General features: G+C 43.2%; 1 protein-coding gene across 1 annotated transcript in view; it reads right to left on the bottom strand.

The window, feature by feature from the left end:
• LOC144783990 (uncharacterized) overlaps positions 1 to 17,324 on the bottom strand; it is a 330,381-nt gene extending 313,057 nt beyond the window's left edge. Inside the window, exons 1-2 of the mRNA XM_078662705.1 lie at positions 17,308 to 17,324; positions 16,925 to 17,015 (exon numbers count right to left, since the gene is read on the bottom strand). Coding sequence (XP_078518831.1) covers positions 16,925 to 17,015; positions 17,308 to 17,324 — 108 coding nt within the window. The remainder of the gene's footprint in view (positions 1 to 16,924; positions 17,016 to 17,307) is intronic.
• Positions 17,325 to 17,689: the final 365 nt, after the last annotated feature.

Consider the following 17,689-nt stretch of genomic DNA (forward strand, 5'->3'; position numbering starts at 1 on the left):
AGTACTTTGTTGATTTATGTTAGCGGTCTGCTCTGGCCGCGAAGGTGCCCTTCTGCAGAGTGAGCAGACCTTCAGCGCAGAGGATCCTGAGTGCTGACTAAAAGGGATGGTATGTCTGATTCAAGTGACGGAGTAAATGCAGGAATACAGCCTTTTCTACTTTTAAACACCCACTGGGGTAAAAACTTGCAAAAATGAATGGGGCATGGCGACACCCACCGGGGTTAGATTCGAATGTGGACTGCAAGAACCAGGATGCAATCTAGACACGCCCACTGGGGAAGCAGAGTAGATTTAAAAGTGCTGCAGGTGTTCCGCATTCGACGCTGCCTTTCTCCATGCTGATGCCAGTGAACAAGGGCAGGTTATGCTTGAAACTCGTCTGGCGATGGATTTTGTTTTAAGAGAGAAGCTGTTATTTTCTGCAGTCATTGAATAAAAGGATTTAACATGCCATGAGAGGCACCTTCACTCTGGGAGTACTTTGTTGATTTATGTTAGCGGTCTGCTCTGGCCGCGAAGGGGCCCTTCTGCAGAGTGAGCAGACCTTCAGCGCAGAGGATCCTGAGCGCTGACTAAAAGGGATGGTATGTCCGATTCAAGTGACGGAGTAAATGCAGGAATACAGCCTTTTCTACTTTTAAACACCCACTGGGGTAAAAACTTGCAAAAATGAATGGGGCATGGCGACACCCACCGGGGTTAGATTCGAATGTGGACTGCAAGAACCAGGATGCAATCTAGACACGCCCACTGGGGAAGCAGAGTAGATTTAAAAGTGCTGCAGGTGTTCTGCATTCGACGCTGCCTTTCTCCATGCTGATGCCAGTGAACAAGGGCAGGTTATGCTTGAAACCCGTCTGGCGATGGATTTTGTTTTAAGAGAGAAGCTGTTATTTTCTGCAGTCATTGAATAAAAGGATTTAACATGCCATGAGAGGCGCCTTCACTCTGGGAGTACTTTGTTGATTCATGTTAGCGGTCTGCTCTGGCCGCGAAGGTGCCCTTCTGCAGAGTGAGCAGACCTTCAGCGCAGAGGATCCTGAGTGCTGACTAAAAGGGATGGTATGTCCGATTCAAGTGACGGAGTAAATGCAGGAATACAGCCTTTTCTACTTTTAAACACCCACTGGGGTAAAAACTTGCAAAAATGAATGGGGCATGGCGACACCCACCGGGGTTAGATTCGAATGTGGACTGCAAGAACCAGGATGCAATCTAGACACGCCCACTGGGGAAGCAGAGTAGATTTAAAAGTGCTGCAGGTGTTCCGCATTCGACACTGCCTTTCTCCATGCTGATGCCAGTGAACAAGGGCAGTTTATGCTTGAAACGCGTCTGGCAATGGATTTTGTTTTAAGAGAGAAGCTGTTATTTTCTGCAGTCATTGAATAAAAGGATTTAACATGCCATGAGAGGCGCCTTCACTCTGGGAGTACTTTGTTGATTTATGTTAGCGGTCTGCTCTGGCCGCGAAGGTGCCCTTCTGCAGAGTGAGCAGACCTTCAGCGCAGAGGATCCTGACCGCTCACTAAAAGGGATGGTATGTCCGATTCAAGTGACGGAGTAAATGCAGGAATACAGCCTTTTCTACTTTTAAACACCCACTTGGGTAAAAACTTGCAAAAATGAATGGGGCATGGCGACACCCACCGGGGTTAGATTCAAATGTGGACTGCAAGAACCAGGATGCAATCTAGACACGCCCACTGGGGAAGCAGAGTAGATTTAAAAGTGCTGCAGGTGTTCTGCATTCGACGCTGCCTTTCTCCATGCTGATGCCAGTGAACAAGGGCAGGCTATGCTTGAAACGCGTCTGGCGATGGATTTTGTTTTAAGAGAGAAGCTGTTATTTTCTGCAGTCATTGAATAAAAGGATTTAACATGCCATGAGAGGCACCTTCACTCTGGGAGTACTTTGTTGATTTATATATATATATATATATAAACACCACATCCAACTCCTTCAGACTCGAAACCGGACACCAACACTGGGGGATTTTGACAATAAAGTCATTTATTCCATGATTTCGCTGCGACGCGTTCCGGCAAAGACTGCCTTGATCACACAGTGATCACTCCATGTTTTGATGGATATACATATATGGCTATAGATATATATAAAATTACCTACTGGCTCTTGCCAGTAGATAGTTATAGTTAGGACCATGTTTCCATAGAAAAAAGCGTTTTTGACATGCCTATATCTTTGTGCAGTTGGACATCTTCACAACCCTTTCCAAAAAAAGTGTAATGGTGAAGGAGAACATATAAAGAGTGATAACAGATTTTAATTACAATATAAATCATTTGTTGATTGTACCATACTAACTTTAGAAATGGTGGTGTGCTCAATGGTGATATTACCCTGTAAAAAAAGCCGCCTTCTGAGATTTCAAGAATCATGTTTGAGAGAAATGTTTTCTCATTATTTACCCATAGAGGTTATAGAAGGTGCTCCAGAAGTTAAAATGAGAGCATATTTTCTGTAAATTCACACTATGTTTCTCAGCCATATTAGAATGTAGTCTGACATTCTATGTCAAGACGGGAGGCGAGGATTATGTATTTCTTTCTTCACTTTTTATTAACAGCACTTTTAAAGAAACGTAAAAGAACCACATCAAAACTACAACTCCCATGAACAGCAGGAGTAACCATGGTCACCAACAGTCCAATCAAGTCACATTCCAACAGTCCATATATTATAATCAGGAGCGTAGTCCTTCCTCTTTCTTCACTGCTGCCTCGTCAGTTAAGTCCCTCCGTGCCTTCTTCCTCACTTTAGGGGTTAGACTTTGGGCTTTTCTGACTTGTGGTGCCTTAGTTTTGACTAGAGCACCTGTTGGTGTTGCGCTGTGAGCGCTTTTCCTTCATGCATTGAACTATTTTGATCGCGTGGTAGGCTTTGGCCCAAGTGCGTCAGTTTCTTTATTTCTTTATACCGTGTGGGTGTGCTTTTATGACCACCGAAGCTGCTCTTCGCGCTCCGGTGGTTCATGTGCACTTGAGGAGAGGGAGCGTTTGACGCTCGTGCCCTCTTCTCCCCCAACCCTTGCCTGACACCGCGCTGCGGTACGAGTTAAGGGCATTAGCCACTATTGAATTTTTACATCGCTACAGTTCTGTCAGAGCTTTAGTCTTTTACCTCTCTGGGCAGTGTTAGTGCTTTTGCCTGATTTCTATTGCTATCACTACAGAGCCTGACTTAAGGAACACCGGCGAGGGGGCTGCCCTTGGTAACAACTGGCGTTTTTTTCCCTATATTCAGTGCTCCCACCCTCCATTGATATGCAGTCCCAGAAGGACCATGAGTATGCGCCCTCACAGTCCTTGGAGCAAGATAAGGCCACCCATCAGCGCCTTCCTGCCGGAGTGGACAATCCGCTTTCTCAGGCCATTGCGCAGGCTTTGGACCCCCTGCAGGACAGCATTGACAGGTTGTCTGAGCATGTCTTCAAGGGCACAGGGATACTGGGAGATGAGGGGCTGTGCCTAGTGGGGTGACTCAGTCACGCCCACATAAGGCTCCTAAGCGTGACGCGGGGCACCTTGAAGGCTTCAGCCAGCTAACTGACGTTTTTTTCAAGAGTGTGCAAACGCTTAAAGAAGCACCCTACCGGGAGTAGGAGTTACCCCGGATTGCCAGCAACGAGGTCGCCACCGATTTTGACCCCAAAGAGGGGTTCCCTGACACAGGGAAGGGCGAGTTTGAGAATGATGAGGGCTCCTCGGAGGAGACGCAGGATTTGGGCCGGTTTTTCCTAGTCCGAGGCGGGGGACGCAGAGGGTGCCCCATCTGACATGTTTGACCCTACGGGGTATCTTCAGGCCACGCTCAGCAGAATGGGTCCCGGACAAGAAAGTGGCTGACTATGTGGGTAATAAGATCAGACAACCACTTTCTCAGGAGGTGAGGGCCCGCCTCAGATCAGAATGCCCCCGTCCATCTCTCCCTGACAAGGTCCAAGCCACGCCAGAGATAGATCCAAAGTTGTGCACCTTCTTTAGTCAATTCATAAGGGATGTCAAGAAGGGGATAGATAGGTCATAAGGGCCTGCCAAGACAAGCTCCATGATGTGGTCGCACCACTGACCAAAATTATAGAGACTGGCAGAGAGGTCCAGGGAATCAGATCAACCCCTTCCCACGGAGAACGTGGTGGGATGGGCGGCAGAGGGTGATGTGTGTTTTGGGCAACGCTAACTGCGCCCTCTCTGCAGAGCATCACCTCTCTCTTCTACTGAAGATAGATCCTAAGTTAGGGGAGCTCTCTTCTTCAGAGGCAAGTCCGGTGGCCCAAGGCGCACTTTTCGATGATCCCTTCATCAAGGAGCTGGGAAGGTTTGTGGTGACGTTCTCAGCAATTGACAAGGCGCAGGCGTCGATGAAGATAATCTTCCCTGGGAAGGTTTTTGGGGGGGCCGGAAGAGGCAGTGGTCGCTCTTCCAGCCGCCTGTCCCACCAAGACCCTAACAGATCACAGGCAAGAAGAAATAACGTCTGGCAGGATGGCCAACAAGGAACCTGGGCACCCCTGGGCGTCAGGATTTTTTGCCCCCCGGAACCCCGCTACGCTGGTCTGTGGGATGTCAATCTGGTCCTATGCCTGTTGTTATCCTGGCAAGACAACCAGTACCTGTCCAGGAAGGAGATTTCAGCAAAGCTAGCCATGCTTCTCTGTCTCCTCTTCTGTAAGAGATCGTCGGATGTGAGGGCCTTGGACATCTCGGCTAGTCTCTTTACCCCAGAAGGGGTTACATTCAACATCTCACGCAGGACGAAAACGAGTATCAGATCGGTATCATATCCAGCTTTTCCTGAGTCCCTGAAATTGTGTGTTGTCAGATGCCAAAAGGCCTATGAGGGCATGACTTTGGAGGTTCGGCCTCCGGGAGAGCAGCAACTTCTGATTACGATTAAGAAGCCATTCAAGGCTGTTTCATCATTGCTAGGTGGTTTAGATGGATAATGACAGAGGCCGGCTTCGATACTATCAAGTTTGGGGCTCACTCTGCTAAAGGGGCTATGGCTTCCAAGGCCGTCCAGGTGGGGGGCATATTGGAAGATATCATGAATGCGGTGGATGGATCATCTGATTCCACCTTTAAAAAGTTTTATTTCAAGCCAATTCATTATGATGTTGCTCTGGTGGTAAGTAAGCTTTAAAAAATGCATAATCCTTGCCTCTGGTCTTGACATAGAATGAAATATTTCCTAGTTTACACAAAGGAAAGTTTCAATTATATTAAGGACGCGGAGGCGAGGATTATCCCCCCGGGCATACTCTTTGGTTGCCTCCCGCCCTCGGGGGTTTTAGGTTCTGACTGTTACTACAGCTATAGAGGTCTATTCTAGATTTTCTGATTATTAGGGAGTAATCTACTTATATTCATCCTACAGGTGTATTTCTTTGCTTCGCATTAGTAATGTATTGCAGATTGTTGTCAACTGTTTTCTGTATAGTTCTCTCATACTTGCTATGTATTCCAGAATGCTGATATTCTTCCGTATTCATTCTAAACTAGTGATTAGATGCATTTTCAGTTCTCTATGTATTGAAATGTTTCGGCTCTTTGCTGAGATCCATTCAGGGGACAGGTATTAACGTTTTACACTTTCATCCCAGGATCGGACTCCAAAGCGGATTAAATAACAACGGGCTTAACTTCCTTCAGTGCAGAAAGGGGAAGGACTACGCTGCTGATTATAATATATGGACTGTCACACTGTACCACAGGGCTCTACTTTGAGCCCTTTGCTTTTTAATATCTATATAACACCTCTGATATATCTTGCGGAGGAGCTGAGAGTCAAGATCATAGAATATGCAAATGATACCCAGCTCCTCTTTACCTGGAAGGATAATGACCTGTCTCCAGAAATTTCCCAGAAATATCTCTCGACTGTCTTCAAATGGCTCGCACATGTTCAATTGAAGTGCAACGAGGACAAGTCAGAGGTCCTTCTCTATGGATCTTTTCCACCCTCTTTTAGGGAGTCCCTGTGGCCTTCAGACTACCCTCAGCCCAATTCAGTGGGCAATCCAGCAAAAAACTTGGGGGTCTGGTTTGGGGAGGACCTTAGGTTCTCTACGCAGATTAAGAAACTTGCGGGGTATGTTTTGGCACTCTCAAATCACTCAGAATGGTTTTTCCTTTGTTACCTAGGTCAGCCAAAGAAATGGTGGCCTGTGCCCTTATTTTATCTCGCATTGACTATGCCAATGCCCTGTATATTGACATTCCAGGCTACCTGCTAAAAAAACTACAAACAATACAGAATGCAGCTGCCAGACTTCTGCTGAATATCCCAGGAAGTTTAAGCGTTAGACAACATCTGTCGGATCTGCACTGGCTCCCGGTGGTCCATAGAGTGCAATTCAAAGCTCTCACTCTGGCTCACAGAGCCTTGTATGGACTAGGGCTGACGTATCTTAGGAAGCGTTTTGCCTTATATGCCCCCAGCGGATCTCTGTGCTCAGCCACACAACGACGGGCGGCGGTCCTCCGTTTTTCACAGGATGCGTCTGGGAGGCCACTCCCTCTCCGTTAAAGCAGCGGTAGCATTGAGCTCCCTTCCCATGGAACTGCGAAACACTCAGGACCCTAGGCTCTTCAAAAAACAATTAAAAACCTTTCTTTTTAATTTGCCCATTTAAATTTCAGCTACACACTGCTACGGTCACCTCCGCGCCGGGACACTCATGAGTATCTGTGCGCGCTATAAGTGTATTATAACATAACATCACTGTCGGAATGTGACTTGATTGGACTGTTGGTGACCATGGTTACTCCCGGTGTTCATGGGAGTTGTAGTTTTGATGTGTTTTTTTTAACGTTTCATTAAAAGTGTTGTTAATAAAGAGCGAAGAAATAAATGCATAATCCTCGCCTCCGTGTCCTTGATAGAATTGAAACTTTCCTTTGTGTAAACTAGGACATTTTTCATTCTCAGTAAAACATGTACCTCCAACAGGCACTCCACACCACTGGAATCAAGCTAGCCGGGCTGAAGAGAGGTGTTACCTCGAAACCGGTCCGGTCCTCGGATGCTTGTTTCCGTTCTGGGAAGGACATGGCTTTTGTAGTTCGGACTGGACTGTTCCCATGGGGCACAGGGTCAGCGCTGATTTGCATATCGCCATTGTCTAACCCAGGGTGGTGTGGAGTGGATAAACGATGGATTTGGGCCCAGATCTTTGGACTGGGGTGAATGTGTGACATTGATCCACATTCTGTCCATCATTGTTGTGTTTGCAGTTACCCCTCCAACAGGTGCAGCCTGTCAGTTGATTCCCTTGTGTTCTACTGCAGCCTCCCAGAGTGTTCTAAAGAACAACTAGAGCGCTACAGTCTTACTTATGACAAAAATGTGGTCCACCTGAAGCCATCTGGATTGAGTCAAACTGGTACAACCTAAAACATTTAATTTAGAAAGGAAAACATGAGGGGTTTCATTTGGCATAGAAATCATGGTTAGTGCTGTAGAAAAAAAATTAGGACAAGTTTTAACTGAGTTCTCAAATATCTTTTATTTCATTTAAACATTCTGACATGTAGACTGAAACATGCACTTTCAACACCAGCAGCAGACTGACAGTTAATTCCCTCGTGGTCAGCAGTTTACTACAGTGTTCTGATGAGCAACTAGAATTATAACACTCTGAATTTATGCCACAAAATGTGGAACATCTGACAGCCATCTTGATGGAATCAAGTGGAAAATGGAAAGCATTTTCTACTGAGAATACTGCAGGAAAGGAAGAGATTAGGGAGCTTCATAACAAATAAGTCTACAAGACGGCTACCACCCAAATGTAGCCCAAGTATAGCCCAAACTCAGAAGTGTGCAAAATACCCACACATTTTGGGGTTCTTTATAAAAGTGCATGAAAGGGTTAACACAAACTAACCATTCAGGAAGGGAGTGACAAAATAAATAAAGATATGTTTTATATTTGCTGCCTTCCGCACTATCAGAGGTTTCAAAAATGAAAATGCTGCCATTATTTTTTGCTTTGTGTGAGAGTGGTGTGCCATTCTTATGCTTAGTTTTTACATTTTCTGTCAGTATTGTATCTATCTGACAAGACCAAAAAAACATAGTTGATCATCAAACTCAATTTTCAGGTATGTATATGAGGTAATGAATGATTGGACAGGAAAGTAAGACGCTTTATGAGTGTATGAGAATGTGACAGTTTGTCTGATTTGTAGACTAGGTGTGTGGTAAGTTGGTTCACAATCTGTTGCTTTGAATTATTATGTTGCACATTTGCTGCTTACTACATGGTGTAATTGGTAGTTGAAAAAACTTGTAGATTAAGATGTGTATGTATGATATGCTGTTCTCAAAGCATGTTTTTCTTTGAGTTCTAGGTGTTCTGTTACACTGCTTTGTCGGACAGCTACAGAAGGACATATACATTCATTCACTTACCCAGAAACTACTTGTGCAGACAGTAGATTCAAACATAGTTGTAGTCAGGTCTATATTGCTTGTTTTCAGCAGCACAGGCTCTAAGGTGTTTTATAGCCATTTACATAGATATTTAGGGAGTCATCAAGATACTAAAATAGACAGTTACATACCGACACATTTACTTAAATGTCTCATGGCACTGCTACAGGTGTATTCCTACAATTTCACAGATATGTTGGCAAGTACTGACACAACCTTATCATTCATGTAGAGAAATGCTCTTTTAAACATGGATGATGCATGGTAGTACAGGTTGTGTATGTGCGCTTTCACTTGTAGCTTGATTTGCCATGTAAAAGCTGTTTGTCAAGTCTTAAATCCAAGTTTTCAGTATGCACAAGTCACATGTGAGAGATGTTGCAAGTGTGCTATAATATAGAACAACAAATGATCCTTGGACTCTTTTGTCGCGCATCAAGTCAAGAAACGTTTATAATTTGAATTATAAAGGCTTCTTACGATACCCAGGTCCATGGACAGTGATTTGGTTACCCCATTAGTTTATAGCAGGTGTGCTATAAAGTATGCTATTTAATGCTAAAAGATGAGAGATGTTCTTTTCAGTTTACTAAGTTACTTATACATTTGCATGCCCCATGCCAAGTACTACATAGAGTATGCTATCCCTAAAGCAACTGACATACATATTCAGAAAAACATAAAGCTTCCGTTTCAGTTATTGAGACAGCTACAGAAGCACATACAGATTCAGTAACTCACCAGAAGCTAATATTACAAGTAGCAGACTCAAAGGTAGTTGCAGTCAAACCTATGTTGCTCGGTATTGCCTAACAGAGGCACTAAATCATTTCTGCAGACAGCCATAGAGATATTATAGCAGGCAGTTGCATACCAGCACATTTACATAAACATCTCATGGCACTAATAGAGGTGACTCCTACTCTCTCTGCGATATGTAGGCAAGCACTGACACAACCTTCTCAACCATGTACAGAAATAGCCCTTCGAACTTGGCTGATGGCTACTATTGCAGACCCTATCTGTGCTCTCTCACTGCAAGCTTCACTTGGCATGTTATAGGTCTTTCTCAAGTGTCAAAACCACTCAAAACACATGTACCCAGTCACTGAATCACTTAGACACTCGCGCACCCACTTAGACATCAACTCAAACAGTCAGAGACACATTCAGACAATGATGTACCCACTCACACACCCAGTAAAACACATACAGGTAGTCTCAGACCCACTCACACACACACACACACAGTCATACACCTATTGAGACACCCCACACTCAGTCACACAGTCACTGAGGCAGAGGTTACAGGCTACAGGTAGGAAATACAATTTAAAAAAAATAGAAATTCACTGAAAAAAACAAAGGTTACAGGAACATTATAGTTAGTAACTAGAATGTTAAAAACTTAGAAATTCATTAAAAAAACAAAGATTACAGGGACGTTATATTTAGGCTCACATTTAATTCGTACAAAACCAGTGAAATTCAGCAGTTTTAGTTACTTGGGCTTACTATGATATAGCCCCCGCAATGCACTGCTTATGACCTCACATATTACATCACTCATGACATGGTCAGGAACATCATTGATGACATCTCAAATTACATCACTGATGACATCATCCAGTTAGTGTGAGTGTTTTCAAAAAGTTTCGGAGTGTTTAAGATATATACTAAAAAAACAACAAAACTTCAATAAGTATAAGAGTTAGGGCATATGGATTGTGAAACAGAAACGGAAATTGCAATTTAGCAAACGCAAATTTTAATTGCAAAATAAGAGCTCTGTAAACATTCGATTTGATGGGTAATTTTGAAGAACCAAAGTTTATTGAAGCTTGCTACATCTTACAAGGCCATTTTAATGGTGGCAACACCTCTGTGCAGCAGCCCCACAAAATTCTTAATATACAGCCTTCTTTTTATGTAGGCCTTGCTAATGGTGTTAGCTGGTTATTAAATGACTCCATTCTGGTCAGATAATGGGGCCAATGGAAGGGTTTAGCCCAGGATGACACAGTTTTGGTCAAATGGAGAAGAAGGCATAATAACTTAAGTCACCTCATGACTCAGTGACCAGATGAGCCATTTGGCAAACTCTTTCTTTGCATGGGTAGAGAACTTGAGGCACAGATCCAAACACCAAGGTTTTTTCTTAAAGTAGCTTAGTGAAACTCAAACATGCCAACAGACCAAATTCAGGTTTGAGATTCACTATTTTTTAAACCCAAAATAGCTTTATTTACGGTGTCTCCAGCTTAAAATATCATCTGCTTCAACGTAAGTCAAAGGGGAAAATCAGTTTCCCAGAGTTATTTCTTCATTATCTTCTTACTACGTTCAAAATGTTTGCATGTGGGTGCAACATCTGTAAAAGTATAATAAATAGGAATCCTGTGGTAGGTGGAAGGAGGTTTAAAAAGGTGGGTAGCACACTCATTAAGTTATGTATTCCTCGGCTTTTGTGATATATTTAGATGAAATAAAAAACTCCAAGGCTTTCACCTAAAAGTATGTATATCCAAGTGATATTTATCACAGGCTAAGATATTGAAGACCCTCTCAGTTACGCAAACCACAAGAGATGGCACGGTGAGGGAATTCTGTATAAAGGTTTTCAGGCCCAAATATATCGCCTTTGGGACGCTGATCTTCCAGGTAATAGTAGAAGTGGCGTATGGAAAGCTGAGCAAATAAGGTATTCTTAGACAGATGTACAAAAGCAGGAAACACACACTGCTGTTCAGTGAACGGCTGAGACAATAGGGGAAGGGAGAGTTAAGAAATGTAGACAAGGGTGTGAAAGGAAGACGCCTTACAACTTATCAAAAAGAGATGCAGTTCTTTTTCATTTTAAAAGTAGCCTCTTGTGATCACACTAGAAATCTAAGGGCTGGAAATTTCCAAGAACTAGGGTAAAGGGTGAAACGCCTGTGTTATGAACATGGAGTTGTTCTAGTCTTTCTGTGATGTCAAAGGGAATGCATGTCTTTTTTTTTGCCTGTCGAAAGCAGCGCAAGCAGCGTTTCGCGCAGGCGAAATCTAATGACTTACACTGTGTGGCTTTGTCCCGCCCTCTCTTTCCATTGGCTAGCTCCATAAATGGAGGCTAGACATTGGAAGAGAGATCTGCTCGTCATTCTGCAAGCAGATTCGTGGGCGTTCCTGCGATTTTTAGGCTTTCCGCCACGTCATGCGGCGGTGGGCGGATGTAATTTTTTTTCCCAGGCCGGCATCCTTCGTCACACCAGCCTGCTCGCTCTCCCTGTGAGGACGCAGACCCGACCCGCTCCCTACTCCGAGCAGGGGTGGGCTGCGCCATTTCACTTTTCTTGCAGGTAAGCGGCATTTTTTAGTTTTTTTTCTTATCCCGTTCCCGCCCCCCCTCCCGCTGTCCGTGTGCCCGTTAACCTGCCCCCTCCCGCTGTCCGTGTGCCCGTTCCCGCCCCCTCCCCCTCCCGCTGTCCGTGTGCCCGTTCCCGCCCCCTCCCCCCGTCCGTGTGCCTGTGCTTCTTGTTCTTATTTGGCCCCATTACGTTGCCCGAACATCTTTATATATATATCTGTCAGTATCTTCTAATCTGTATTCGTGTTTTCCTGTTTTTCCATTTTTCTCTTCCCATTTATGTTGTCTCGATCTTTCGCTCTTTGTGTGTTCTAATCTACATTTGCTATTTTCCTTGCTCCCCAGTTCCCAAATATATATGTCTGAAATCCTTGACGTGCTGTCTCTGTATTTCCTCTTGTCTTGTTTTATCTGTTTAGTGCCCCCCACCTCCTCCCATCCTTAGCGGTTCATCCGTGTTTTTAGTGTTAATGCAACTTCTCTCTGACGTTTCCCTGAGACGCTCTTTATGTTTCTGTCTTGTATTTGTCTCCGCTAAATATCCATTTCCCCCACTGTCCTTTCCTTCACCAGTGAAGCGTTCTACCTGCTTTCAAATTTTATTTCATGCTCTGGCGACTGTCGCCACTAACGGCATGGGAATGAACATGATTGATAGATTATCAACGGTGTGCTAAGAAGCCGAGCCAGGGAAGTCATAGCCTTCCTCTGAACCTGAGAAAGCAGTATGTAACTAAGGCTTTCTGTGGTGTAAGCTCAGTGATGTAGGACACATTTTGCTTCATTTTGCCATGTGTATGATACTGAGTTTATTCTCGCTACACTTTCTGTTCTGTTGCACGTTTAATAATTTTCCCTATTCGGGTATTCCCTAAATTGAAGGTTTTAACTATTGTGTTTGGTAGTTTAAGCAGAACACCCCGGATAATGTTAACTAGTCAGTGTTTCGCCTCGCCTTTTCTGCAGCCGTAAAGTATACTAAGCACTGGGTAGACAACTACACAACCCCCTAACTTTTTTACTTGGTTGATGTGAGGTTTATAGCTGGTAATGATTATCAATCTAATTTATTTGCTTTCCATTATAACTGTTCTTGTTATTTTATTTTAATGTAAAACTCCTATTGGGCTTGTTTGCACTTTATAAAACCGTAAATAAATACAATTGTAGCATTTGTGTCATTGCTTTTCGGCTAATCCACAGAAATGTATAAATGTACGTGCTATTTCACCTCTTTATCTGCAGAAGCACAGTCTGACTCCTAAAATGTATACAGTGTAATTGGAAATGCTTGCATTCAATATTTACAAATTAGATTTGCTGGTTGGTTAAATTTGTATTATGTGGCTGAAGCACTCCTCTGATAGTAGATTTAGCAGGACAGAGGCTCTCTATTACTTGAAGGACCACAGGGACCGCTAAGCTGGAAATGTTTGTCTCAGCTCAACAGGTCCCTTATCAATTACCCAATACTAGATCTTGACAACCAAATAAGAATTGGGACCAAATAAAGCCAATCTCCATAACCAATGCATCTCGATCCATGTCTTGGAAAAAGCCCAGGCCTGTATGCAATTAGGGGCGAGTATCGTTTTGGGTGACCTCCGGAAGGACTGTACATCATGAAACAATAACTGAAACAAAGAAACTTAAAAACATCTTTCTTCCTTAAACAGTATTTCTGTGTTCTTATACAGATGTAAACAACCAGCCGATCTTTTTCGTATACATTAAATGCAAGCATTCCAATGACACAGTGTGCAATATTTACCTCTTAAGTGGGTACTATGCATGGGTACACTATCGAAATGTAAGTTGATAACCTTAATAACCAGGGCATTGAAAGTCTGTGGCTCCAAGGGTCCCCTCGCTGTTTGACACCTTAACTGGTATTCAAGGAGCACCTTTCAAAGTATCAGAAATAAAATTGGTATCTATGTGGAATGTGCATGTCTCGTGTTAAGTTATCAAGCTATGGTTCCGTTGGTTGATGCCTCACAATAAGCTACCAAACTGTGGCTTTGCTAGAGTATGCCTCGTATTAAGTAAGCAAGCTTACGCATCATTGGTGCATGCCTAACAATAGGTTATCAAGGTAGGGCTTAATTGGTGCATGCCTGATGTTAATTAATCACCCTTTCAGAAGAATGCCACTTCATCCATAAAACAACTCAAAGCATTCTTAGGCTTAGACATCCCTGGGGCCAGAACTCAACAGAGGAAATAGTACATGTGATTCGTCAACGATGCTCTGCACAAACACATTAAGGCTATAAAAGCACGGCCAGCACTTCTGTAAGCCAGCCATTGTGTAATACCGTAGGCCTTAGCAGAATTTCCATGGCACATGCATAGTTACTTGTGTGAGTTGAGTACAGCACAGTGTATTTATTTTTTAGGTCGAGCCTAGAGCCAGCGTGCATGCGCTGCTCTGCAAGACTTATTGTAGAGGCGTACGGAATAGAATCCCCGCCGTGTGTGTGTGGCTGGCTCTGGGTGTGTGTGGCTGGCTCTGGGTGTGTGTGTGTGGCTCTGGGTGTGTGTGTGTGTGGTAGTAATTGCAGTCTGCTGAGCTCGTCCGTAGGGTACAATAGGTCTCACATTTGGGAGAGATTAAGCTATTGGCAATGTAAATGACAATGCCATTTATTTATCTGTTTTCAAAACCAACACATAAATACAAATTTTGTCATTTACAATGCCAATAGCTCTAACCTTTCCAAAGGCGAAACCGTTGCATTGTAAATGCTTGTTTATGTTTATGATGCCTCTAAAAGACACAAGAAGTTGTGAGATGGACATGAAAAGGACTATAAACCAAAAGAAATGCTAAGGCAATTGACATAAAAAAAAGGGCTAGAGCTATGATACCAATGCAAGACTGGATATCATAAACAATAAAGGTGGAAAACCACAAGAAACAGAGTGATGAAACAAGACATTTCCACAACATAAAACTAAAAGCACTCTTGAAATGTGTTAACACATCGATGGAAAAAGGGAGTCACATGGGGGAGCAATAAGAGATCCCCTGGCGGTGGGCCTGACACACAAGGGATACACAGAGTGTTGTAAAGGATCAATGAGGAGCCAACACACAGGGGAAGAAGAAGGGTGGTAAAAGCAACAAAGAGCCATCAGACAGGGGAAAGAGGGAGAATTTGAAGACAGAAACAAGATACCAACAAAGGGAGGGAGATATAAAATAGCCGCTCATGCACTACAATGCATGCACTCAACTGGAAGTTGAAGGATACAGCAAAAAAAAACACTAGCATTACGTGAGGGAGCAGTCCTCCTCCGGACTGAGCCAAGATGTGATTGACATATTCTAAAGCCAATGGCTGAAAGTGGGTGGCTAGTCAAAAAAGCCAGTTGTTGAAGGCAGTGGTTCCAAAGGCCACACTTATGGGCATATTTACGAGCCCCTTTGTATTGCTCTCACACCATGCAACGTGGCGCCCAAGCAACGCAAATTAAAAATGAGATTCATGAATACACGCAAGGCCACCTTGAATGGACCGCAAGTGGCTTCATAATTCTTGAAAAATGCAACGCAGCGCAAGTAGCTGCGTTGCATAATTCTGCGCCTTGAAGTCATTTCAATGGTGTTGCGTTGGTATTCCCACGCATTATCCATAGATTTTGATGCTTTTCCAGATTTACCAGAAGTGGTAGACCTGGGAATGCATCCAGAAGAGGAAAAAGCCTCATAGGATCGTTTTTGTGCAGAAAGGTGCCCCTTCCTGCACAAAACCAATCCTCCTTACAATGCAGGCACCCTTGCACCATGGTGCGAGGGTACCAGCCTTGGAGCTAGGTAGCCAAAAGGCACTGTGTGACCTTGCCATATTTGGCCCTTAGCTTTGATGGCAAATACCTGACCTAAAAAGAAAATCTGACATTTTAAAAAATCTAATTTTTTCATTTACAGTTTTTATTGGGGTTGAGGAGTACGTAAATACAACATGCAGAAAGTCTGGGTCATTGGGGATCTTTATTATGATGAAATATGTTTCTAACTGATCTTTTATTGTTTTTAATTTAGTGTATCTTTTATGGCTGTGTCACGGCTGAATAAAGATTGTTATTATTATTATTACAATCAGATCGAAAACCAAATGAACAATGGAAAGCAGTGGAAAAAGATGCATATATGGGGAGGCTATCCAGGCATGTGAAAATGCACTACTAAAGAGAATGCAAGGAGTACTTGGTGCACGAAGAGGAAGGCCAAGATGGGGAGGGAGCACCTAAATATGCTCACTCAACTACCTCTATTACAGTAAGAAGAGAGGTATGTGAGGCAATGTTACCAACTGCTTGGCCCAGAATCCACCCGAGGATGGCTGTCCATCTACAAATTGTGGTACACACTGAAACAACTTTTCATGACAACCTACCAGGAGGTTGTCATGAAAAGTAGCTGCAAATAATTTAGGTTCATAGTGAGAATTACCTACATTAATTGTTTTCCACCAAAATGTTTTTTTCTTAACCTCACTCCCCATTCTAAAACTCATTTTTGTATTTTAAAGTACAGCATTTGATGTTTTTAAGATTTTAATTAAAAAAAGAAAAAAAAGCTTATGAAAAAATATAAAATATATACTCTAAAAAGGTCATTTTGGGAATCACTACTGCTAGTTAAAATAGAGCGTTTGACCCTTTTCAACTTTCCATGGCTTGTGTCCAGAACTAGCATCTGTAGGCTTGAGGAGTATACAGTTAACAACCACTTCTGTTGGCATGAGAGCTGTGTGCAGGACACGACTTGTGGCCATGTCTATCTCCCATACATTGCTACACATAGCCAATGGGCAATGGCTATGTGCAGTAGGTCCTGGAGTAGGGGAACTGGGCGAAGAAAGTGGCTGGAGCCTAGACCCTGAGCACAGAGCTCAGTGAGTCTGGCCAAAGGCATGCACAGCTGTGTCCCTGGGGCCAAGGTGCCTGGTTGCAGGACTTGGCTGTGGACACTAGCTGCCAGGAGCAAGGCAGTTGGGCACAGAGTTGATGCACATGTTTGTTTCACAAATCTTACATGGAAGTCAGTTCCCCACCAGTGAATGGAGCAAGGATTGGAAACGCAAATGGCCAGAAAAACTTACTGCATAAACATCCACGCCTTCAATCATGCCTCTGTTGGTCCCAGACAAATCAAAGCCATCTTCCTTTCTTTGAATGTCAGCATAATATTTTCTAAAAAAAAAAAAAAAGAGATTCAGAGTGATTATTTCAAATAATATGAAGGCTTAAGAAAGCTCTAAAGTCATATGTGTAATATAATTGCGGAACAGATTACTCTCTACAGACGTTGCACTTATACTTTTCATCACAAAAGCATTTATTAATGTATCTGAATGCTTCGTCCTAACACTGCATTAGAAAATAAAACCTCGAATTGGATTTTTTGTGATTTAATTAGTCACATAAATATGAAATCTGTATTTAAGATTACACTGTTCAACTTGGTTGATTGCTACTTACTTACTGGACTTTACGTAACATTTTGATGCACTTGACGAGATTGTTTTCAGAGACAAACTTAACACAGAAGATTGCTTACTTCTCAATAACAGCCTTTCCTCATTTCTAATTTGCATGTTGACAACGAAGGGAATTTACTTTCCATTGTTACAGCAGGATTGTAAAGTAAACAACACTGTGTGCTTAACATCCTGACCGTGACACTGAGCGAATAAGAACAAGGTAAGAACAAACACACAGCACTTCTACTCCTTAACCTTCGTTGTCAGGCATTGCTAAGAGTATGTGTTTGCAATGCCATCGACATTTGCGTTTCCTCCTCTTTCTGTTTGCCATTCTTTCAGCAGAATTAATGTTCAGTTGGCCCTTGCTAAATTTTGTATTCT

This window comes from Lissotriton helveticus, chromosome 10 (genome assembly GCF_964261635.1).
Source record: "Lissotriton helveticus chromosome 10, aLisHel1.1, whole genome shotgun sequence".
In the NCBI taxonomy this organism is placed as follows: Eukaryota; Metazoa; Chordata; class Amphibia; order Caudata; family Salamandridae; genus Lissotriton; species Lissotriton helveticus.